Source organism: Hyalella azteca, unplaced genomic scaffold (assembly GCF_000764305.2).
Source record: "Hyalella azteca isolate HAZT.00-mixed unplaced genomic scaffold, Hazt_2.0.2 contig8119, whole genome shotgun sequence".
Classification (NCBI taxonomy): domain Eukaryota; kingdom Metazoa; phylum Arthropoda; class Malacostraca; order Amphipoda; family Hyalellidae; genus Hyalella; species Hyalella azteca.
The window spans coordinates 23,101-48,723 of record NW_025938220.1 but is presented as its reverse complement, the minus strand read 5'-3'; the positions used below and the strand labels follow the sequence as shown (position 1 = coordinate 48,723).

At 44.6% G+C, this 25,623-nt stretch overlaps 2 protein-coding genes across 2 annotated transcripts; both read left to right on the top strand.

Annotated features, from left to right (window-relative positions):
- Window positions 1-1,290: 1,290 nt before the first annotated feature.
- Window positions 1,291-2,202, top strand: LOC108667912 (neurofilament medium polypeptide-like). Its single transcript, XM_018155011.1, has one exon. It carries the CDS (start codon window positions 1,291-1,293, stop codon window positions 2,200-2,202), a length of 912 nt encoding a protein of 303 aa, XP_018010500.1.
- A 654-nt stretch (window positions 2,203-2,856) lies between these two features.
- LOC125178234 lies at window positions 2,857-15,653 on the top strand. Its single transcript, XM_047881505.1, has 5 exons — window positions 2,857-2,910; window positions 8,367-8,501; window positions 8,535-8,728; window positions 10,547-10,751; window positions 13,438-15,653. Exons 1-5 carry the CDS (start codon window positions 2,857-2,859, stop codon window positions 13,516-13,518), a joined length of 669 nt encoding a protein of 222 aa, XP_047737461.1. The 3' UTR covers window positions 13,519-15,653.
- The last annotated feature ends 9,970 nt before the right edge of the window (window positions 15,654-25,623 follow it).

The following is a 25,623-nucleotide window of genomic DNA, read 5'->3' as shown; positions in this document are numbered from 1 at the left end:
AAAGCCGCTTTCTGGTGGGAGCCATGAATGCTTTAAGTGAGTTGCTAGAGGGCTTTGGGTCCTGGACTGGATATAACTGATGAATATCTCAAGCCAGATGGTGTCGGGTCCTGGACATAGAATAGAATAGAATAGAAGTGTCGGCACTGAAGAAATAGACCCATGGCCTGTTGCCGACTCTTGAAATTTTCGTGACTTGATTTACAAGGGATCCGGCCTTTGGAACCCGATCATTCCATAACTGACGATTGATTGAGATAGCTGCTGGACTTATTGTCTGGTCCGTAATTTGCTAGGCATTTTAAGACGGAACATATGCTCCTGCATAGCTTCGTCTAGTCTGTTCTTGAAGGCGGTCATACTCGGAGCGTCAACGATGCTATCAGGGAGGCTGTTCCACATGTATGCATATAACTGATGAATACTCAAGCCAGAAGGCGTCGGGATTCGGGATGTGTACACAACTGATGAATATCTCACGCCAGAGGGCGTAGGGTCCTGGTCATAACTGATGAATATCTCAAGCTAGGGAGCGTTATGTCCTAGGTACAGCTGGTAGAGGTATCATGCGAGCAGCACTCGTTCGTGATTAATTAGTCGGTTCCAACAATATGTAGGATGGCCGTACAAAATAAGTACTCTATGTCAGAGCCCATTTGCCGGTTGTTGGAGGTTGGAGCGGCCGCAATTTCCAGTTGGGTAAAGCTCTTGTAATTGCACATGAAGCTGCATCGTTCGTAACGAGGCTTGTGAATAACAAGGCGTGCAGCAGCCATGAAATGCTCCGCTTTTGTGCAGAAGAACGAGGCTCCTGTCGGACGTTGTGGCCTCATTTGCTGAGTAAGTTACGAGGCAGACAAGACGTAGGATGAAAATGCTGCTGCTGCTCCCATCTTCTTCCCGTTCGTGTGTGTTTTGAGACGCCGAAGACATGCTAGTTAGGCGGCAATTACAGTCTTCACAGTTTAAAGATTCAATCCAGAAGATGTGAATACATTAAAGGTCGGTAATGCTGTTCGTTCCTGAAGACTTGGAAACGCGAGGATTATTTTGCATTTGGTAGTTATGCAATGTTTACGAAATGCGTCAATAATGCATCGAGTAATTCAAAATTACATAAACGTTTACAACAAACTGAGTCCAGGAGATTGAAAGAAATGGGGTTTTGGCATGAGTTTTAGGAAGATAGAAGAAAAAATTGGCTGGTATTTGTATATGAGGTTGGCATTTGGTTTTACGCATAAAAATGCAATGGGAGTAGTTCGGCATGATAATGAATTCAGAGTATATATGCATGATAATGCTGGCTCAGCCGAGATAACAAAAGCTGTCTCTGCTGTCACTCGCTCTGCCAAGACAACAAAAGCTGTCTCTGCTGTCACTCGCTCTGCCAAGACAACAAAAGCTGTCTCTCCTGTCACTCGCTCTGCCAAGACAACAAAAGCTGTCTCTGCTCTCCCTCGCTCAGCTGAGATAACAAAAGCTGTCTCTGCTGTCCCTCGCTCAGCCAAGACAACAAAAGCTGTCTCTGCTGTCCCTCGCTCAGCCAAGACAACAAAAGCTGTCTCTGCTGTCCCTCGCTCAGCCGAGACAACAAAAGCTGTCTCTGCTGTCCCTCGCTCAGTCGAGACTACAAAATCTTTCTCTGCTGTCCCTCGCTCAGCCGAGACTGCAAAAGCTGTCTCTGCTGTCCCTCGCTCAGCCGAGACTACAAAAGCTGTCTCTGATGTCCTACACTCAGCCGAGATAACGAAAGCTGTCTCTGATGTCGCTCGCTCAGCCGAGATAACGAAAGCTGTTTCTGATGTCCCTCGCTCAGCCGAGACAACAAAAGCTGTCTCTGATGTCCCTCGCTCAGCCGAGACAACAAAAGCTGTCTCTGATGTCACTCGTTCTGCCAAGACAACAAAAGCTGTCTCTGCTGTCACTCGCTCAGCCGAGACTACAAAATCTTTCTCTGCTGTCCCTCGCTCAGCCGAGACTACAAAAGCTGTCTATGATGTCCTACACTCAGCCGAGATAACGAAAGCTGTCTCTGATGTCCCTCGCTCAGCCGAGACAACAAAAGCTGTCTCTGATGTCCCTCGCTCTGCCGAGACAACGAAAGCTGTCTCTGATGTCGCTCGTTCTGCCAAGACAACAAAAGCTGTCTCTGATGTCATTCGCTCAGCCGAGACAACAGAAGCTGCCTTTTGTCTTTGATATCATCTACTTACCAACCTAAAACTTTTAATTTTTGAAACTTCTAAGCAGCTTTCATATTTAATTATGAGAAAAACTCGAGAAGAGAAGACTGCTGCCTTCCCCCATGCACGACTGGTACGAAAAATATCGCAGTCGTGCCTTAGGCCAGACTGCGGCCTTCCCCTCAATAAAGCCATTGTCAGTGATGATGTCATCGAACCCGTCATCAACGTATGGAAATATCCGGTCCTGACACGACAGAAGTTAGGTCGCGCCAGGCAATCTCATAGACGGATAAATAATGCAGAGCAGGGGTGGCAGAGCAGAGGGTTAGGGTCGGTTAGGTAGGGGCGAACAGAGAGTGGATCAGACCTCGGCTTATCATGCATATCTTCTATTGAATTCACTTTCCATGAAATTTATGGCAAATTTCATCCGTGTGATTCGCCTTTGAGTAAATGCATACACTGTATTGTTCAGGGCGATTTTAACTCTCGAAGGGGAAAAATAGGTAATTTATTCGTGGTGTTATAATACTCGGCAACAAACGTGAAACAATACTCGTTGGAAGTATTTCAATTCAATTTTTACATTTATATTAAATTGAACGAGGAATAATTCCATGACGTGATTTTCGTAGAGGCAGAATTACATATTCGCACAGCTACCAAAATGGGGATGAAGAAAATTCAACAGAATTGCACGCGCGCCCGCAGCGCTGTCGAGGTTAGGCGGACATTTACCACAGAAAGTAAGAGCAAAAATATTACGTAGTGCAAGCGTCCTTGGCATGAGAAGGCGTGTTACACACACCGTTATACTCACCGTTATACTTGGTGTGGCAGTGATCACTTGGAGTGTTATTTCGCCAACGTTCAACTGTGGGAAACTTTAAGGCTGTTTATTGGTGCGTAAAGGCTATGATTCGATCAAATGAAGCGCGTCAGAAGTTATGGAGCTGTTGCACGTAAATGGTGCATAAATACGTTGTTTCATCTCATGTATATTGGTGAAATTCAGTGTTTACATGTCTGAAGCCTGACGCCGCACGCATACAAGGGCTCTGCGAGCGCGTATCCAGGAAATGTTTGATGCGTCGGAATGCCGGATCCAGAAATGGAATTCCTAGTGAGAGAATAGTAAGACAGTGCAAGACAACGAGGGTGAAATATGTATTATTGTTAAATTGAAATAAGATGTTTGATTTGGTTTGTCAAAATTTAACTATGAAATATTGTCATTCTTACATAAACTGCCTGTAAGATGGGAGTTACATATTCGAAATTATAATTGGAATGGGACATTTTAGAAATAGCCTGCCTTATTTTCGAAGTTATCACTTGTGTACGGAGTTCTGTATGACAGTATATGGAATGAATGGACGCATGAGGAGGGGATTTTAAAAATTCAGAGATAGATAAGAGTGGCAAAGTATTGCATGGTGCCTATCTTTCTAGGTGCTGGTATACCAGCAGGTGAGACCCGTCGTTCCCGGGATCAATAATTAATCCCTGCAACTTCCGAATCCTGTAACCCGTAGCAAAAACAAGCCTATATGCACGTTAATTAAAGAAAAATAATTTCAAACACACATATTACCTAGCACATTTAACATTAACCATTTTGCGTATTTTAAAATAAATTTACGTATACCAATTTAATATAAAATCTCAATTCCCGGAGAAAGACGAGCTTTTCAGCTGAATATTTGAAGGAGATACTGGCCACACTTGAATAACTTGAACGAAGCTCGTGCCTTGATGCCGAGATACTTGAGATTCTAGGCCGTCCCACGCAAGCCCAGAACTGCTCGGCTTATAGATTCAAGTGGTTAGAGTCTGAGCCTCTAGCATGGCCCCATCTCTTCTGCTCTACTTAGCTGGGCCTCGCACTGCTGCGCTATGTAGCGCTCTGCTTCGCTGTGTCCCGCTCTGCTGCGCTGGGTCTCGCACTGTCCCATCTCTTCTGCTCTACTTCTGCCCCGCTCTGCTTCGCTGTGCCCCGCTCTGCTTCGCTGTGTCCCGCTCTGCTGCGCTGGGTCTCGCACTGTCCCATCTCTTCTGCTCTACTTAGCTGGGCCTCGCTCTGTCCGCTGTGTCCCGCTCTGTCCCATTCTGCTCTCCTGAGCCAAACTCTGACCGATTCTGCTCCATTCCGAGCAGCAGCAGCAGGAAGTGGCCGCTAGACAGAGATGTCACGGTCGCTTGAACTTTGAAGTTAGGTTAGTTTAGGGAGCAAAACTTTCTGAGCAACAAGGAACGGGCGGGCAGATGGAAGCCTTTATAGACGACACCTTGACTCCATATATGAACCTGCATTGAGCTCCATGCATCGGGCTAACTTGCGGTGAGAAGATTGCATGCCTACACCGGCATGATCGCTTACATACTATGGCGTGATGTCCCTGCAAGAGGAGGCATAGGTGAATACAGCTTATTGACTACAATTATTTAAATAACAGTATTTTCTTGGTATATAATTCGGATATCATTTATCTATAATAATCGATACCTTCAGGACTAGCGGCCAATTCGATTTGCCAAACTACTTTTCGCCTACTATTACTGTTTCCGTTTCCCCATCTCCTTTCTGGCCTCCCTGAAACTCAAGATCTTTTCTCGCATTTCCTAGTGGCACCGCCACCGCCATACACAAGAAACACACGCCTCAGAAACAAAGTTATTCATTGAATCAATATTTGAAGCTTCAAGCCGCATAGCTTCACGCGCACCCTAAAGCAGCGACCAACTTTCTGAGGACATCTGGACTGCTGGATGGATGCCGCCGGCTTTTTTGTTGTTGTTTTGGTGGGAAGAGTGGGGAAAGAGGAAGGGGAAATGGAAAAGATAGAGGCTAGATTTTAAGCTATAACTAATTTAGAAGACATGTACGAAAATGCTGATGCCATCGGCGTACGCGGGTAGCAAGAAGATAAGGCACTGGAAGCTGTAATTCAATGAATGTTAGTTGTATAAGCATAGTGGTGGTGGCGGTGCCATTAAGAAATGTGGGAAAAGATCAAGAGGTGGCTAAGTGTGGACAGAATAAAGGAGAAACGGAAACCACAGTGAGAGGCGAAAAGACGCTTGGCTCATAATTCGGTTCGAAGGTAGATGCATGGGGTTTTTCTACGGGGTCAGAGGAATTGGAAACCCATCGGAACTTTGGAGGGTCATTAGGTACGTGAGGCTAGCCTTTTAGTATGTTAGTTACAAGTTGTAATTTTTACATTTTTTACATTTGTCACTGCACACCATACTTATTTTTATTTATATATTATCATTATTAGGTATTTGGTGGTGATTTTTTTATTTTTTTTTATGTAATTTTATTTTTTAAATTTTATTTTTACATTTTGTTTACATGGTCGTTAGAAAAGCGCGAAAACGGATGAAGAAGATGAGAATGAATGATATGTGATGGTGATGAGGCTATGAAGGGATATGAGAGGATCGCTCGTGGCTTAGAGGTACAGGTTGTTGGGTTTGGTATTCGTTGAGGGTGTCGCTCATTGTGCGTCTTGTTCGACCGTTTTTGTCCGTCTTATTGGCAAGGTGAGAGTCAGGTTTTGGGTCGCCACACCTAAGCGCGATGACTTGCAACTGCCGCCCAGGTGAATCGTGGCCCGTCGATCGTGTAGGTGGTACGATTGTCTTGGTGTGAACGCGCGGAGACAAAGGCCTTTTGGGTGCAGAGTATCTGTGATGTATATATGAGGGACTTTTGATATGTGTTATTCGTAGATTTTTGGGGGTTGAGGGCCTGATGCCATTTTCTTAGAGCGTATGAATTTTTGTGTGCCGCATCTGGCGGAACGTTAGTTGTAGGGCAGGGTGGCCCAGTGGTTAAAGTTCAGAGTACCAAGATTGGCGCAGAGAGGCGCGGGTTCGATCCCAGCTCTGTGCGTCAGTTTCTGGTCAGAATCGGCGAGGAGGCCGGGCTGTTAAGCACAGCAGAATTTGAATCAGTGGGTTGTGAGTTCGAGACCGCAACTAGCTGTGGATGTTCTGCGATGCTAGGAATCGGCGACAGACCGATCGGTGTAATAAACGCTGAAACCGCTATTATTATTATCATTATCATTTAGGAGATCGAGTATGCAAGTGGCTATTGTGTTCCAGATTTAGCGTGCTTGTTCGTATAACACGATGTTAATTGCGGGTATGTTGCATTGTTCGTAGAGGGTTTTTGAGGAAATGAAGTCAGTCTAGTCACTAGTGGGTGTTGGTGATGAATCTGAGTGCTTAGTTCTCTATCCTTTGTAGTTGGGAGATTACTGTTCGCGACAGTGTGCAGTCATATGGGCGGGTAGGTAAGTGAGGATCGTATACAAATGCCGTTTACAATCTGTATTTTAGGTTGGGAGAAGGATGGCGAATCGGCTAAGTTTATGGAGGATTCTTAGGGCTATCTGTCTAATTTTAACTTGTGTTCTGTATTGGTCAGCAGTTAGTTAGAGCTCTAATGCCGTCTTTTTTTTTGTGCAGGGAAAGTGTTTGTTATGGATGAAAATGTCGGTTGTGTTTTCCTTGTTGCTTGGTAGTATCTTGAATTTCGACGTGCTCGTTTGTTTCAATCATTTGTGCTCGAACGTGATTATCTGTGTGATTGCGTGTTCTGTTAGTTGTGCTGCGTAACGGTGCGTGCGCCTGCCTGCTGTGATCTGCGAGATTTCTTCGGCGAATGCAGTCATACACCGACTACATTGTACTGCAATGTAGTCGGTGTTTGGTAGAGATAAGGGGATGCCGTGCATGGGTCTAGCAGCTGTTGAGTGTCGGTGAGAGACAGGCGTCTTGAGGAACTCCGGTGTGCAGTGGGAATGCGGGGCCTAGATAAGTGACTATTCTAATTAAGTTAAAGCTGTTCTATCTGAGATGAAGTCAATAATTGTTGGTCTACATGAAGGGTTTGTGCTAAATTGAGTGATTTTATCACGAGGACAATGTGCCAAACTCGGTTGAATGCTTTTTCTCTTGGCTTACTAAATACATTTTGCCTGTGATTGAATAAGTTGGTTGTTTTGAGATTGTTATAAAATCTATTGTTGTTGAGTATTTTGTCCTGTAAATTTCCGTTTATGTCCAGGAGGAAAATGGGTCTGTAATTTTTGACTTGGTGTTGACATGTATTAGGTTTGGGGATGAACATCATTATGGCATGTTCGAGTGAATCGGAAAAGTATTCGGCGGAGATTGGCTGATTGAATATCTGGAGTAATAATTGCAGCATGTTCCAAGGGAGATGTTTTAGTTGTAGTGTGGTGATGTTGTTGGACCCGGGCAGCCATGTTGATACAGCCCGCAGGTCAGTGTAGTTAGCCATGTTGATGCACATCAGTATATTTGTCATGATGAAACAGGTCATGATATTCAGGCACGATATTCAACTTAAGAATTTACTAGTGGTAGAAGCATGAAGTGATCACAAGGTGAATAGATTGAAATCTGCATACAAGATTGAACTGCATGCAGAAGCCAATGGTGGTGGCGCGGTGCCACTGAGAAAGTGAAGATAGAAAACCAAGAGGTTGCACAGAGAGGCCAGACATGGGAAGGAGAAATAGAATATTTCTGCCCTCAGGTCGGAGGTCGACCGGCATGACACTCATGCAATGCACTGCAATCCACCATCTCTACAACAGAAGGTTACCATGTAGTTCTGAAGACGCACCGATGCTGGCAAGCGATTTGTCGGCTTGTTGTATGTCGACTGGTGCCCACTGTTACACGGAGTGCCGAGGTTGACAAGAGAGAAGTTAGCCGCTCACCATCTTCTTGCCACGATCAAAACGCAGCAAACCGGGAAAGATCTGAAGGCAGGACGAGGCTGGAAAGAAGGGCAGGTTATCGTCATCTGGCTGTAGCCGGTGCTATGCTGTAGCTGGACAAGCGGTTGAGTTGAAAAATTTTAGGCTGCGGGTTAACCTCTGGATAGCGAAATTTAATAGTTGCAGGGAAACATCAAAGAAGATCATGCCGTCGGCAGTTAGTGTAAATTTACACATCAGGAACATTGTGATAACTTTAGCTGCATGACCATTAAATTTAAAAAATAATTTAATTTTTAATATAGATTAGCGATGGTTTGTACAAGGTGTCATGATAATCCATCTCCACAGGACCACTACCACTGGCTGTGGTGCAAGTGTCCCGCCTTAACTCAGTGCCTGGGCCCCACAGGACCACTACCACTGGCTGTGGTTCCAGTGTCCCGCCATAACTCAGTGCCTGGGCCCCACAGTTGTGGTGCCAGTGTCCCGCCATAACTCAGTGCCTGGGCCCCACAGGACCACTACCACTGGCTGTGGTGCCAGTGTCCCGCCATAACTCAGTGCCTGGGCCCCACAGGACCACTACCACAAGCTGTGGTGCCAGTGTGGGGGCGACGCAGGCGCGGTGCCGCGGGAGGCTCGCCTGAGGGCCGCTATAGCTCGCTTGCAGGAAGGCGTCGCTGCCATCGGCGTCGCCTACGTCGCCTGCGTCGTCTGCGTCTTCCTGGCGACGCTCCTGCTGCTGCTCTGCAGGGCAGGATACGGAGCCCAGTCAGTGTAGTTAGCAGGGCAGGATACGGAGCCCAGTCAGTGTAGTTAGCAGGGCAGAATACGGAGCCCAGTCAGTGTAGTTAGCAGGGCAGTATACGGAGCCCAGTCAGTGTAGTTAGCAGGGCAGGATACGAGCCCAGTCAGTGTAGTTAGCAGGGCAGGATACGGAGCTCAGTCGGTGTAGTTAGCAGGGCAGGATACGGAGCCCAGTCAGTTTTGTTAGCAGGGCAGGATACGGAGCCCAGTCAGTGTAGTTAGCAGGGCAGGATACGGAGCCCAGTCAGTGTAGTTAGCAGGGCAGGATACGGAGCCCAGTCAGTGTAGTTAGCAGGGCAGGATACGGAGTCCAGTCAGTGTAGTTAGCAGGGCAGGATACGGAGCTCAGTCAGTGTAGTTAGCCATGTTGATAAATGCCAGGATTGTTAACTATGCTAATATACGTCAGTGTAGTTATCAATATTGATACAAGTCAGTGTAGTTAGCCATGTTGATACACATAAGTTTATTTAGCTAAGCTGATAAGTTTCAATGTAGTCAAACACGTTAGTACATGTCAGTGTTGACATGAATTTTGAGACACGCCAGTGCAGTTTCATATGTTGATGCATGTCATTGTTGACATGAACTTCAATACGCATCAGCCTGCCGGACCGCTGCCCCCAGACTGCCGTACCGCTGCCCAGACTTCCGTAAAGCTGCCCCCAGACTGCCGTACCGCTGCCCCAGACTGCCGTACCGCTGCCCCAGACTGCCGTACCGCTGCTCCAGACTGCCGTAAAACTGCCCCCAGACTGCCGTAACGCTGCCCCTGACTGCCGTACTGCTGCCCCCAGACTGCCGTAACGCTGCCCCCAGACTGCCGGACCGCTGCCCTCATACTGCCGTAACGCTGCCCCTGACTGCCGTACTGCTGCCCCCTGACTGCCGAAACGCTGCCCCCAGACTGCCCTACCGCTGCTCAAGACTGCCATAACGCTGCCCAAGAATGCCGTACTACTGCCCCTGACTGCCCTACCGCTGCCCCAGACTGCCGGACCGCTGCCCCTGACTGCTGTAACGCTGCTCCTGACTGCTGTAACGCTACCCCAGACTGCCGTACCGCTGCTCCAGACTGCCGTAACGCTGCCCCCAGATAGCCGTACCGCTGCCCTCAGACTGCCGTACCGCTGCCTCAGACTGCCGCACCACTGCCCCTGACTGCTGTAACGTTGCCCCTGACTGCTGTATTGCTGCCCCAGACTGCCGTACCGCTGCCCCAGACTGCCGGACCGCTGCCCCTGACTGCCGTAACGCTACTCCAGACTGCTGTAACGCTACTCCAGACTGCCGTAAAGCTGCCCCTGACTGCCGTACCGCTGCCCCAGACTTCCGGACCGCTGCCCCTGACTGCTGTAACGCTGCCCCTGACTGCTGTAACGCTGCCCTAGACTGCCATACCGCTGCCCCAGACTGCCGTAACGCTGCCCCTGACTGCCGTACCGCTGCCCTCAGACTGCCGTACCGCTGCCTCAGACTGCCGTACCACTGCCCCCTGACTGCTGTAACGCTGCCCCTGACTGCTGTATTGCTGCCCCAGACTGCCGTACCGCTGCTCCAGACTGCCGGACCGCTGCCCCTGACTGCCGTAACGCCACTCCAGACTGCTGTAACGCCACTCCAGACTGCCGTAAAGCTGCCCCTGACTGCTGTAACGCTGCCCCTGCCTTCCGTAACGCTGCCCCTGACTGCCGAAACGCTGCACTAGACTGCCGCAACGCTGCTCCTGCCTGCCGTAACGCTGCCCCAGATTGCCGTAACGTTCTCTTCCCTCTCTGCCAGGGGCTTCATGTCGCTCGTGACGTGCGCCTGCGTCGACCAGTCGTCGCCTGCGCTGTCGTCGCGACGCAGGCGACGGCCGGCGGCGTCGTCTGTGCTGCAGCGCGACGAGACGTTGGTAGGCGTCGCCGGCGATCCTGAGCCGACGCGCCGAACCGTCGCCACGCTGCGGGTGCCCGGGCAACCCAACGCGGCTAGACCCTGCAAGGTGCGGCTAGACCTGGCCGGGACGGTAAGGTGCAGCTAGACCTAACCGGGATGGCAAGGTGCGGCTAGACCTGGCCGGGACGGCAAGGTACGGCTAGACCTGGCCGGGACGGCAAGGTACGGCTAGACCTGGCCGCGACGTAAAGGGCCGGTTTTCACTTAAGAGACGATTGCCTCGTTTCGTCGATGTTAATCCAGGAACCATCAAATTTATGATACTATAATTCGGGCAAATTCCTTCATAGCCATTATATTTTATTACAAGTTAATTAAGCTGCAGTTAAATTTAGACCTTCGTTGTGCGGCTCTCGTGACTCGTCATCATAGCGAGTCAACCAGAATACCAGGCGATGGAAGAAGACAGTTGAAATGTTCACTATGTTGACGTTGAAAAGTATCAAATAACCTAATTCTTATCATCCTTAGAACATGGAAACATTATCAGACACTTTAGATATCTTTCAATAAAAGTTTAGGACAAAACTGCACTTTCACCTGTCAAGATCTATTGAAATTCATACATAGTCTCGGCTCAATAATATTTTAGCTGAGTTCATTTAGCGGGGTTGAACGTTTATTTAACTGGTGTATCGCCCATCAAAAAGATGAAGGGTGTACGGCAGCACAAAATGGTCACAGTCACTCCGTTCACTCGTATGGGAAGACTGTCTCTCGATCGCTAGCTTCCGTGACGCGATGTAGAGGTGCGATGTCAACTTCCTTGACGCGATGTAGAGGCGCGATGTCAACTTCCTTGGCGCGATGTAGAGGCGCGATGTCAACTTCCTTGGCGCGATGTAGAGGCGCGATGTCAACTTCCTTGGCGCGATGTAGAGGCGCGATGTCAACTTACTTGGCGCGATGTAGAGGCGCGATGTCTACTTCCTTGGCGCGATGTAGAGGCGCGAGGTCAACTTCCTTGACGCGATGTACTAACAAAAGTTGACTTTTAGCCGTCATGTCGGGACCTCTCAGACGATCCGTCAGTTGCATCGTCGTCTTCAAATAGAAATGAGACTTAATTTATATTATTCTAGGTACTACGTACTGTGCTTCAGCAGCGAAACGCAATTGCTGTAATTATTTCCGTTTAGATACTTATAGGTCATTAATTGAATCTTTGACGACAAATTGTGATAGGGAACAATCTTCTTGAATGCCTTTAAAAAATAAACATTCACTAAACCATATTAGTTAACGTTCATTATTGTGAGACTGATAAAAAATGACCCATATGTCACGTTATAGCGTACAGCTGCACCCGGAGATGTCAGAGTTAATGGATGAACAAGTCGCCTCGACTCCTCGCCAAGTCATGCTTCTCCCCCTGTAGGTCCATATTATAATGTCACTGCCTTCGTTCTTCCCTCTTTCTCTTCTCAAATTTGTACTCTCCCGCTCTCTCATCATCACTCTTTCTTCCACCTGACTCCTTTTCCTCCTGACACTGCCACATCTTCCACCTTTTTCACTCCCTGACTCCTTTTCTCTCTCACTCTCTTGCTCTCGCAATTTTTCTATTCCTTTCTTCCTCCCTCACTGTTCCACATCCTAATTCACTTCCTCTCTCATTCCTTCTCTCCACAATAATTTTATTCTCTACCTCTCTCTTTTACTCGTTCCCTCACTCCTCTCTCCCCTTCTCCCCTCACCAACAGTTCGGTTAATAGCCGTTAACTGCAGCAGCTGCGGCGGGACAGCATTTGGCGCATCGTTGGCGATGTCGTCGCTCACCAGCACCGCGTAATGAACTCATTTCCTCGTCCTATTTGAACTTGCCGCCATATTAACGCCGTATCATTACTGGCCTTCCATAAAGCGTCTCTAATCTTTAATAAAGTTAAGCTGTGTTTGCACAAATGATAGCAGCAAGACACGTTGGGATTATAGTTATTAAAAGTTTCTGAACTTAGGAAGCGCATTAAGAAGATCGCTTCGTGCGCTGGCATGATGTCATGGCGGCCGCCGTGTTGGAGGTTGAGTACATAGCGTACTTCAGGGTCTCTGTTGACTTGTTGTTCTTGCCTGAGGCACACGCATCTCTGTTCACAGTCTCTGTTTACCTGTTGTTCATGTCTGAAGCACACAACATATCTGCACAGTTTCGGTTGATCTGGGAGATATCACATCACTCGTCTCTCTGCGCACGCTTCCTGTTGAAATGAACGCGCATGACTCAAGCACGATGAAAAATAATTAATAACGGAGTCAAGGGAATAATAACGGAGTCAAAGAAATTAATGGGACTCAATTTGATTCCTTCGTTCTCAATAGAGTTACATGTCATTCAATACTATTTATTTTTTTAATTTGGCTCTATCGGTCTCAATAAAAATCAATTGGAACTGATAGTACTAAATGGAATGCAATTCAATCTAAGGCGGCACACAGTACAATTCAGCAGAATTCAATGGGATTCAATACAATTCACTTTGATTCAAATTAATAAAGTTATATTTTATGACACATTAAGATACGATTACGCCAGGATTAGGATACGATTATGTTTAATGCGATTGAAGGGATTGAATGAATTCTAAAGAGATTCATTGACATTCATCGTGATTTGAAGTGATTAGATGAGATTTAAATTGCTAGAGTGATATATACACGTATTCAATGAGATTGCACTGCCGTAATGTGCTGCGGTTCAGTGCCTCGCATAACCTGCGTCCCGCTCTGTCCAGGTCGCCGCGCCGGTACGAGCGCTCCTGGGGGGATCTGAAGGCCTCGGCAACCCCCGGGGGGACGAGAGGGGAGTCGGATAGCATGAGGAGGGGGGGCGCTTGACTAAACGACACGCCCCCTTGAGAACTCCTAATGAAGGGGAAGGACCGCAAGACAGGGTCAAGAAGGAGGGCGGGAAACAATCTGTCAGGAAAAGGGCGAGCAAGAAAATGCGGACGCTGATGGCTGGTCTCTCGGAAGGAGAGTGTGAGAAGATTGATGGCACCGACCGAAACCAAGAAGTCATGGGGAACACCGCCTTGAATTTCTGTACAACTTCAGCGCCAGGGTTCAAGATAACTAACATTCCTATCATCCTAGAGCCTGAACCACCGAGCGACAGCTCCGACAACGCCATGTCGGCTACGGACAATTTAGCGCTGGCGGCGGCCGCTGAGGCTGAGCGAGCTGTGTCGGCCTACATGTCGGCCTACACCAACGAAGAGGCCGCCGGCAACCAGGGCGGCCTTTCTCGACGAGAGCAAACGTCTGAAAAGCTTCACGCAACAATCCTCTTAACATTTTAAAATTAAGCAATTGCGCAAACCGCAGCTCGCAGAGCCTCTCAAGTCCCAAACTGCTTAATCACACTGATAAAGCATTAAATCGAAAACTGCAGCTCGCAGTGCTTCTCAAGTCCCAAACTGCTGAATTACTTTGATAAAGCATTAAATCGAAAACTGCAGCTCGCAGTGCTTCTCAAGTCCCAAACTGCTGAATCACTTTGATAAAGCATTAAATCGAAAACTGCAGCTCGCAGTGCTTCTCAAGTCCCAAACTGCTGATCCACATTGAACTGCATTGGCATTTCAGAGCGCGTTAATCTCATGGTAGAGGTGGCACCCTACAGCTCAGGACCTAGGTACATTCATACGAGTGCCTTCTACACAAGGGGGATCAATTAACTGAGATATGCTGAAAATAATTTGACAAATTCTGACGTTTGCCGCCAAAAGAGCAGTTGTATTTCCAACTCTACTTTGTACGGGAAAACTCGTGTTTTTATCTTCTTACTTGAAATTCATTTGTAATTTCAAATTTGTTCATTTCCATTTATGTTTATTATATACGGAAGTTGGTGTGCGAACGGTGCGCGTTAAAAGATTATTATGCGGCATGAAGCCCGATCAGAGGTACGTTGTGTGTTAGGTCCTGACGTGTATTATTAAATCAGGATATTAAATCGATGTAAATGCTTCATTTCTTATGTGTTATTTGATCTATGGATAAGATCTCTAGTCAGGAGTATAATTATTGTTCATTTTGTTGGTGCAAGAAAGCCTTAAGACTTGAAACGCGTGACTGGATTGTTCAGTAAAGCATGCCTCTTTCATCAACGCTTGAATTGTTTATAGTGTCGGAAGATGTGCAATTAAGTGACTTTAAGAAGATGTGCAATTAAGTGACTTTAAGCGACAAACGTCAGTAATCAAATGACACTAGACGATCATGTGGGCCGAGTTGGAGTGTCGGTGACCCAAACAACTTTGTTGGAACATAGGTCAATTGAAGGTAAAGCTGGTTGGTTCTCAAAGATTTTAGGTCAGAGTATATGTATTAGGTTAGAATGTATCGCTTATATGTTACAGTATGTATATTGCTTATAGATTACAGTACATAGCTTACAGCTAAGATTACATCGACACTATTCGCTTAAAATACTCAGTGCCCAATTGATGTATGTGCAAATGATATTTGCTCAAATCCTAAATTTGTGCACAGCCTCCTAGGTCTATGAAGTATTAAGCTGCATTTAATGTGCATTCACATCAGGAAGGGAAGTAGAATGGTTGTTGACGTGGAAACTCCTTCTATTGGTGCTCGCTTGAGACCTTCAATGGACGATATACCTCGCAATTTACATCAATTTTTCCCCGCGTGCAAATGACTGTTGTGCTTTGGACGCAGGATTCGTGGTTGAAGGCTAACTAATGATTCATGCATTTGTATTATAATAATTTATTGAAATGAAGAATTTCCAAGTTCCATTCTGAAGTTCTTAATTATGAACAAATTCCGCTTGAAGCCATCTAGTTCGTAGAAAAAAAGAAAATAAAGATGATTATGCATAAATATAATATTAGTGTTGTTAGGCGGAAGTTCTTCATATATGCAGGTTTGATTGAAGGAAGACCAAAGCATGCTTTTCATTAACAATTTGCTAACAAGCTGAACAAAAGGAGATTACAATAAATTAAGTTTCCAAATAGACTTTATTTTAAAGCCACCACAACCTGTCCCTGCCACAGCCCGCAATATTTCACTCGCTGCTGCTGCGCTGTCGACGTGCAGAGTGTGAAGTTACTTACTTGGTTAAGATACGGCGCAGCACCGAAAGAGTGTGACGCGATCGCGCGCTGCACGCAACAAACGTTCTCAAGTCCCGCGCTCTACGACGACTCCATACGGCGACCAAATTACCTCAACTTTCGCTACTGGGCGGCCGTTGCTCTTTCAAGAGGGATGCTCACTTAATAACAATGGCCTGCATATCAATTCTGCAACGAGGAAGAGTTTGAAGAAATAAAAAATTGTTCTTCTTTGAAACCAAGAAATTGTTTCAAAGACGTGTTGTTGGAAAAGTTTGATTGGAGTTGGATAGTAGAACAATATTTTAAAGTGAGTATAAAGAGAAAGACCATAAGCGATCGTAACTTTTGTCAATGCCATCACATTTTGTCATGAAATTTTACTGCCATTAACTCAGACGTAAATCGGATTTTATTCTAATATCAAGTTTTCCGTACCGTGCAGTCACGATTTTGACTCAAAGTTCCTCTTTTTATCAGCGGCCGTCTGGAGCGCAGGCCTGTCCCTCGAGACCTAGTCACAAATTTCCCTTTCATGTTGGCCGAGATTCGGCACCGGAATTCCGTCGTGGAAAAGAGAAATAAACGAAACGCGGCAGTGGTACCGACCGAGGGGAGCCGATGGAAATTTGAGGGCATGTGGCAAGCCCAGGAGGATCATAGCCCAGGGTCGTAACTGCAGGTACTGGCAGAGGGTCGGAGTGAGAGTCTTAGGAGACAACATGAGGGCCGTAAGTTAGCAGCGTAGGTGAGGGCCGTAGTTTAGAGGCTTAATTGAAGTTCGAAACTGGGAAGAGTAGACATAATAAGACATTATTATATATATAATACACTTAATATAATACACTTATAATACACCCTTACACTTAACAAAATGAACCACATCACACTCCAAAATCCGGTCTCAAAAAACATAACCCAGTAAGTTACAAGCACATGACGCACCACACGACACATGACATAGCACATGACACAGCACATGACACAGCACATGACACAGCACATGACACAGCACATGACACAGCACATGACACATGACACAGCACGTGACACATGGCGCATCACATGACACATGACACAGCACATGGCGCACCACATCATACCTGACCCAGTGTGTCCGGTGAGCTGATGCAAGGAGCAGTTGCTGGCCAAAAGACGCTTCGCGCGCCCATAACTCGCCCATAACTCGCCCATAACTCGCCCATAATTTGGACCGATTTTTCACAAACGAAGAAATGTGACCGCCGCCTCGTGATGTTGGCCGCACTCCAAGCTTGCCTGCACTCCAAACATCCCCAGCAGAACAAGGAAATGAAAGCCACTGCGAGCCTCGTAAGAAAATTGGCTGTGATTTAAAGGCGGGCGATGAATGGCCAACGATTTGCCGCCGGTCCCTGCGTGGCTTCATCTTGCACTAAGCGCTCCATCAGCGACTACATTTGGCAGTGCAGACCGACCATTGCTTATCACGAGTACATCGTTAAGACCTTCAAAAGAAGACCATTTGTGTCTGTCTAAGTCGCACAAAATCAGCTAGAGTTGTAGGCCATCACAGATCATGTAAAACTTCCATTTTGTCGTCTGCAGCCAAACTGGAAAACGTCGTTTACAATATTTCCTGTTCACCATCCAGTCAAAATTATGGGGCGGTTAGGGTCATGTTGAAGGCACGAGAATTTATTTAAGAAGAACTCATTTAAGAAATTTCTCACACTGAAAAAAACAGTATTAGGAGTCTCTTAGCACCTGATCGTTCTCTACTCATAAACCGTTCTGGCCCTTTGTTATCTTTTCAGTACATGAAAAAGTGCGCTGCTCAAGAACTGGTAGTAGTTGCTATCAAGTGTAATCGGAAACACCACCGCGAAGTCTAAATAATTATGGGTAGCGAGCCGACTTGACGGTGACTTCCGTATTGGTTTCAACACAAGGGCTAGCTAGAGTCACTCTGTGGTCCGGCTCTAAATTCCCTTGCGTTGGAGAGAAAAGGAATGAAAACGAGGAACTTTTCGTAGAATATTGGTGATCTTTACGAGCTGCACCACGATGGCGACAGCCAATGCAATGATCAGGGGTTCGAGCCCTAATGCACTGCCAAGAACACAGAAACGGACAGCAAGGGTACAGGTACGAGCTGCAACACAATGCCGATAACCAATGCAATGATGTGGGGTACGAGCCCCCAATGCCCTACCAAGTTCCGATTACTCCCGAGCGTGGAAGGTATTAATTCCCACGACACGGGAGACGCGAACGGTAAAGCAGAAGTTGCACCAGAACGCTAATAAATATACTCGAATGCGGAGGTTATTAGCCCCCACAACTCGAGAGGTGCTCTGCACGGGTACTAGCCGTCTAGCTCCTGACTAGCTTGGCTAGTCAGGAACTAGCCAAGAACGCCACCTACGCCGTTATAAGTCCGCTAGTGGATCTCTTTAAGAGATATATCCAGTACTACAGTGGAGTTTTATTTTGGAAGCCCATCTGGCTTTCTTCCTAAATTCGCAGCGAAACGTCTGCAACCCCAACCCAGTACCACTGAGCACACACAACTTGCCCGCAAGGGGTAACTCGGCTAAAATAACCTCGCCACAATACCTCGTTTACGGACTAGCTTCGCAATTCAGGTACAAAAGAAGATAATATAATACAATGCAATAAAGTAACCATAATTTTAATCATTTGGCAAATTAGTGACAAGTTAATAGTCGAATAATCCTAAACTAATTCTAAAGAGACCGAGCTCTGCATCGTCCAAGACTACCTAGGGGAATAAACGGGCCCCAACGCGAGGCTAGCAGCAACTCGACCAATCACGTTGGAGCTTCAAAATTCAGTCCCGTCCCAAGACGCTAATGACTAAATCCTATGAATTAACAAAATAATATCACAGTTAAACAAGATTGAATGTCGCTGTTTCAAAATCAAAATACACTCGCATTACTTAGTCTCATTGTAATGTCGTAATATATAACATCAAACTCTAATCTTATAATAAATTCGGATCATACAAGTCCAGCCAATACTACGTTCTAAAAAAATATTTCACAGAATTCGGGTTCCGTCATACAAGCATATGTAAAATCTGGCGTGTGACGCTCATGTTTCTTGCCTTTGTGCAGGCAAAAAACTTATCATATGAGTAAATATGATCACGAAAAGTAGTGCACAGAGGCTGTACGACTGAACGTGAAACATGTCGCTGCATTCGCGCACAGTACCGAGCAATGCTCCTTAGAGTTGAAGCAAGACTGCCCAACTTCATCCTCCCTAATAAATTATACTTTATTACTGTTTTCGCTCTAAAAGCTCTCCTGGAGATAACAGACTCGTCGATATCGGCGATGTGCGCTCGAGAGTTCAAGTAGGAATTGATATCGAGAAGCGGCCGTGCATGTTGTTTGTTCGCACGCAGCCACCTCCTTTTGGTGGGCCTAAAATAGACAGATAAAGTATGTGACAAATTTCATACAATGGTAATTCACGTAGTAAAACTAGTTCTAATCATTAGAAGCGTTTTTTAATTCATAAGTAGTGGCTTCAGTTTGAAATTTGAATTTTTAACCACCGTTACGTCATGGGTAAGAAGCAGGCAATTGATACATATAACTGGGGCTGCGACAACGCATATAACCAACGCTGCGAATTGGGGCAAGACGAAAACGGCCGCGCCACCACCAGCCAAACAACAGCAGTGTGCTTCATGCTGCGAGGAAGTGTTAGTTTGAATAAATGAGGAATAGAATTTCACGTAAAAATCAAAAATAAAAATTAGGGAGTGAAATTAAACTAAGCTGAATAAGCACACCAGAGTTTAAGTTGCCACACGGTGCGCTAACGCACTTATGGGAAGAAATAATTTTTAGGAAAGAGAAGAAATTAGTGGAATAGTTGAATTTCCATAATTAGTGGAAATAAATAAAGGGAGAACAATTGAAGACTAGTTCATTCAGTAAGATAAACTTTAAGGCAATTTGGTAAAAACTTTATAAATGCATGAGCTTAAGTTAGAGCCGCAATTGAATTATTGAATAATTAAAGTCGACGGTGAATAAATCAACAGGATAATTGAAGTGTGAAGCAAAACACACACATACACTCAAAAATTAAACCCAGCTCTCATAACAATGGCAGATAAGTTCAGGAAGATAATATAGCATAGGGTTGATTGCTGGTGAAGCTGCGGCGGCGGACGACTGGGTGGATCCCACTGGGGGAAGCTGCGGACGACTGGGTGGAAGCTGCGGCGGAGGACGACTGGGTGGATCCCACAACACAGGTGTGCCAGTGTAAGTATGCATGCGATTGTCTGTTAGTGCAAACTCTAGTTTCTAGAAACCTGGCTAGCTACGACATAAGTTACTATAACAATAAATTTACTCTAGATTAAATTTGAACGTATGATCTTATTCGCATGAAACAATGTTGAAGAGAGAAATAATCTAAATAACGGTGGGGAATTTCCCACTAGAGAAGACTTCGATTCCGACTCGTACATAATTCGCACGCCTTGCGTCCTTGACGTTGCACTGACCGCTGTCAGAGCGACATAAATTCATCCATGGGGCCAACGCTCTCTAATTAACGATTGCTAAAATAGTAAGGCGACCAATTACTGTCTCATGGGACAATACTTGTACTTATGTGACGAATTACTGACATTTTACAACTGCCGGAAATCATTTCGCGAGGATGATGTTAATGAAAAGTATTATTGGTTATAATTTGGGCTTACGTACAAGGATATTTATTATTTTGTTGACAGGAATAGTTCATGGAATGCATTGCCCAGCGCGACGTTTGTATATCACAGCGCTTGCAATCTCAGCTAGCGGGGCACCGAGCTATGCATAAAATTACGCGTTTATCCGGGCATAAGCCGGGCACTGAAGATTACATACAAAAATATGGAAAGAAATCCCTAAGTAAAAATCTTCTTCTTTTTACCATATTTTCGTAAGAATGAAACAAAAACCTTGCATCAGATTGCATTGCTTAGGTTATTGAACGATCGGCTCTTTAAAACATACAGAGGCCATACGAGCGCGTATCCACTATACCGGTCGTGTAGCGATATTACTTTGGTCTGAAATGTTGTCCTTAATTCGTGGGATTAGTGAGGCATAGCAAATAGGGGCGCCGGGTATGAATTAAAAACAACTGAAATGTAATTTTTACTTGGGCGTTCGTAAATTTTATTCAAAAGTAAAATACTTGGTTCCCCATTGAACATCAGAGACTTGAATTTGGATATGGAAAATCGGGATTCGGGAAGGGATTCAAGATGACAGGATTCAGGATGATTATATTAGGGATTAAGGATTCCTGATGTCGCGATTCTATATGATCAACTCATTATTCCCGCAAACCTCCGATCCAAATGAACTATATTTGTTAGACAAAAACTTAGGTGGGAGGGACGCCGACAGAAATTAAAGACAGACGAGATCACACGACTGCAAAACTCAATTCATGTGCAGGACATGATCACAGTCAGTTTTAAAGATTTTATATTAAACAGATAATAACATTGTTTTTGGTCTAAATATCAATGTTATAAAAGTGGCAATATTGTAAGTTGAAAATATCATGTAATAGTTATTAAACGCAAGTACCACATTCACATGCTAGTGTTTAGTTAATTAGTGTTTGTTTTGCTGCGAATACAGAGACGGGTTTGTGGATCTGAGACATACAGCCGTGGGTGTAGGAGGTGCGCCAAAAGATTAACCTGGAGCTTATGATATCATAGACGAGCTTCTATAATAATATAATAATAATATAATAATATAATATAATTATATTATATTATAATAATATAATAATATTATATTATTATTATATTATTATAATATAATAATATAATATAATAATAATTCTACTTATAAGAACTAAATTCAAGTATTAATTGGCGGTGCGAGGAATGTTTGAACACCAACACCTCGTACAACGTCGATTAATTGTCATGCAAGCAGTTACGCAAGACTGCGATAGCGCGCAACCTGTAAGTGTTGCTGGTTGATGATGGTGAGTTTAGCAGAAATAAAGAATAGCAGAAATAAATGGTATCAAGAAAATTTTGGCACAAAAGTACCATTCATTGAGTCATGATGTAGAAAGTTATGCTAATGTCAATTTTAAAAGCATGCGAGCTACCGTGGTCAAGTTGGCTTAGGCGTCGCGCGGTCTGAAGCGTTCACTGGTTTGAATCCTGCTACGGTCGAATGGTTTTTCCGGCGGAAGGTTAAGAGGGAATGAATAGATAGAGTCGGAAATATTAAGTATGGTATTTAATAAATGCAGCTCATTGTAATAAGATGTTCATGTACTGTAACTGTCCTGATTAGGCATGTATAATGAAATCCGGTCATACATTAAATTGATGGGTCATGTTCAGAGAGCTGTGCTGTGACGAGCATTGTAGGAATTTCAATAATTTATTTAATTTTATACACCAATCGATGCAATACATTTTTATTTCCCTCCTTGTTTTACTTCATAGTATCATGAAGAGGGCGATTAAAGCCTAGGCCATATCTAGCATATGAGTTATTACTCTTGTTTTGTTGAATACTTTAATTTGAACTTAAAGTTATCTCAAATCTTTAAAATGTTCTGTCTGTGGAAAAAATTCTTATGATGTTTAATAAAATTGTATAATATTTAAAAAAATATAAAGTATATAAAAAGTATAAAGTAAAAATAAAAGTATGTATCACTTGTTGCCTTATTTTCCGTCGGTCTGTGCCGTGAGGCAACATCACTGTAAGCGCTAAATCCAACAAAAGCGCGCACCGGCTGCCCGAGGAGTTTTTTTACGCGCCTGTGCCGAACGCTTTTGTCGCAAGCCAGAATGCGTTGGTACGGTTATTTGTTTGAGTGCACTCACCTATGCACCGCCACCATACGACCTGCTCAGAATGCATGTTTAGCTATTTCATCGTATGTTTGTGGTGTTTTCTTGTTTCTTGGTCAAGTGTAGTTTTTATGTTAATGATGGTTTGTGTGCATCAACTCAGTTGAGGCACTCAGTGCATCAACACACAAAAAATGCCTCAACCGCCATTAAGAACACCGGACACTTACCGCAAACAAACCATCATTAACATGAAAAAATACTTGACTAAGAAACAAGAAAACACAATAAACATACGATGAAATAGCTAGACATGCAATTCAACAGACCAACATCCCTCAACACAGCCTCACTTTGACAAATTTAAGTCCTATCAAAGAGCCTCCTTAGCTGCTGCTGCCACAGCTCAGGTTTACAGCAAAGGTTACACTAGCGAGACTGGATGACAGCGCTTAATTCAACTTGAACAAAGAATAAGCGACAGCCTCCTTCTATGTTCAGCACCAAGATAAGCCTATTTTTTATGCAATTCTACTATTGTAAATTGTAAAAAGTTCGATACCGCATGCAAGACTTTACTCGAAAACTTCGCTTACATATTTGGAGGATTCGTCGAACTGGTGTCATTTTCTGGTGACGTTTGAGTGCAAGTTTCTGGTGTCTCAGTCTCACTGCATCAGTCATCTCGATTGAACGTGAAATTTGCTGTAATAAAAAGGTCGCGGAGTGCTACGGCATATTTTTTCCTTAAATGTGTAATGTCGACGTTTTCTGTGGTGGCAGTTATCGAAATAAAGAACCTTAGCTCCCATTCATCTTATTCTTCTTATCAAGTTAGTTCACTCACATCCAGTCAGTTCACTCACATCCAGTCAGTTCACTCAGATCCAGTCAGTTCACTCACACTCAGTTAATGCTTGTGTAGCGGCGTCCGTTATTGCCTTCGTCCCCCAAGTGCGCAGGGCGCGGCGCTGTTGCTGCGGCGGCGATCAATTAAAATTTTAATGAAGAGACGCGGCGATTGCGTCCTCACTGCGCGACCTCCAATCAGCGGATATTTTAGTGTGTTTCATCGAACTTTATCGAAAAATGATTGGTTGGTGCAGAACATTTTCTGAACTTATACCGCGCTGGGTAGTGAAAAATTTACTTGCAATAAAATTTTATGCCGAATGCATTTGAATGAAAGAAAGTACGTCACGTAGATTTCCCGAATTTGTAAATTCGTAATGTGCTTTACAATTCATTAAAAGTTTTTTTTTTATTTTTCACTTGCCATTTGGAGTAATTGTTTGCTGTAATGAAGTTTGCATATTTGGACTTCCCTAATGTTTTACTGGCCAATAATTTCCAGCTTGTTAGGAATCGAGGATACGCAGAAAGTTGGGTCTAAAATATGTGATGTATGCAGAGGATATTCGGTTGTCACTTGGCCTCTACTTCTACTTTGATTTATCACAAATTTCTCTTTCAGCACCAACCCCCGTACTTTGCCACGGGTAAAAAACTCTCTATAACAACTCTCTATCACAACTCTATCACAACTCTCTATCACAACTCTCTGCCACAACTCTCTATCACAACTATCTATCACAACTCTCTATCACAACTCTCCATCACAATTCTCTATCATAACTCTTTATCACAACTCTATCACAACTCTCCATCACAACTTTCTTTCACAACTCTCTATTTCAACACTCTAACACATTTCCTTATCACAACTCTCTATCACAACTCTCTATCACAACTCTCTATCACAACTCTCTATCCCGACTCTATCACAACTCTCTGTCAAAACTCTCTATCTCAACTCTTTAACTCAACTCTCTAACTCAACTCTCTAACTCAACTCTCTACCACAACTCCCTATCACAGCTCTCTATCACAACTCTCTAGCCACTAGCAACCTAAATCAGCTCTGAGCTCCGTACTTCGCAGTTACCCATAAATTGTGTGCCATGTGATCAACCAATAGCGACATAAATCAGCTCCGAGCTCCGTAGTTACCCATGAACTGTGAGCCATGTGTTCAGCCAATAGCGACCTAAATCTGCTCCGAGCCATGTACTTTGCGGTTACCCATAAATTGTGTACCATGTGTTCAGCCAATAGCGACATAAATCAGTTCCGCGCCCCGTACTTCGTAGTTACCCATTACCTGTTTGCCATGTGTTCAGCCAATAGCGACCTAAATCTGCTTCGAGCCCCGTACTTCATAGTTACCCTTGAATCACGTGTTCAGCCACTCGCAACCTAAATCAGCACCGATCCCCATATCGCGTAGTTTACTCTTAGACTGTGCCATGTGTTCAGTCACACTATGGAAAAGAAGGTTGAAAATTTCATATTACTGAAATTTATACCGAAAATTCCGAATTGGCCTTCAAATTTGGTTGGCGTCAGTCTTACGCTGCAGATCCTGACGGACGTACTGGCTCATATGTTTTAATATTATGACTCAGCCGCAGAGGAAAATTGTGGCTTTGTGGCTAGAATTAATGAATAAAATGTTCTCTACTGTGATACTGGGGAGCAAAATATTAGTTATGTCGTGTTTATATTTCTTGTATTTTCTGTTTCTATGACCACTCACTTGTCTCTTAAAACTTCCTGTTCCTCTCCTTTCGCATCTGATTTGTCATTGCGCAGCGATTTATCTTTTGTCGCGTTCGATTTCTTAATTTTTGTTCTTTATCGTTCAATTTTAAATATATAAACGTTAGCTACGTTATTTGCGTTACACAACTCTCTATCGTCATGCCTGAAACCTTGCCTAATAACCAATAGGGAAGCGTCTTAAAAATTGCAAATAGCGACGTTCATTGATGGGTGAGGCGAGGATGTCAATCTAAACTGTTGAAGTGACGTGACCGATCATTCCAATACTTTAGGTCGGTTCGACACACATTAGCAACCTAAATCAGTGTCGTACAGCCTAGTTGTTTCCCCTGGAATGCGTACCATTTGTTTTTTTTGTC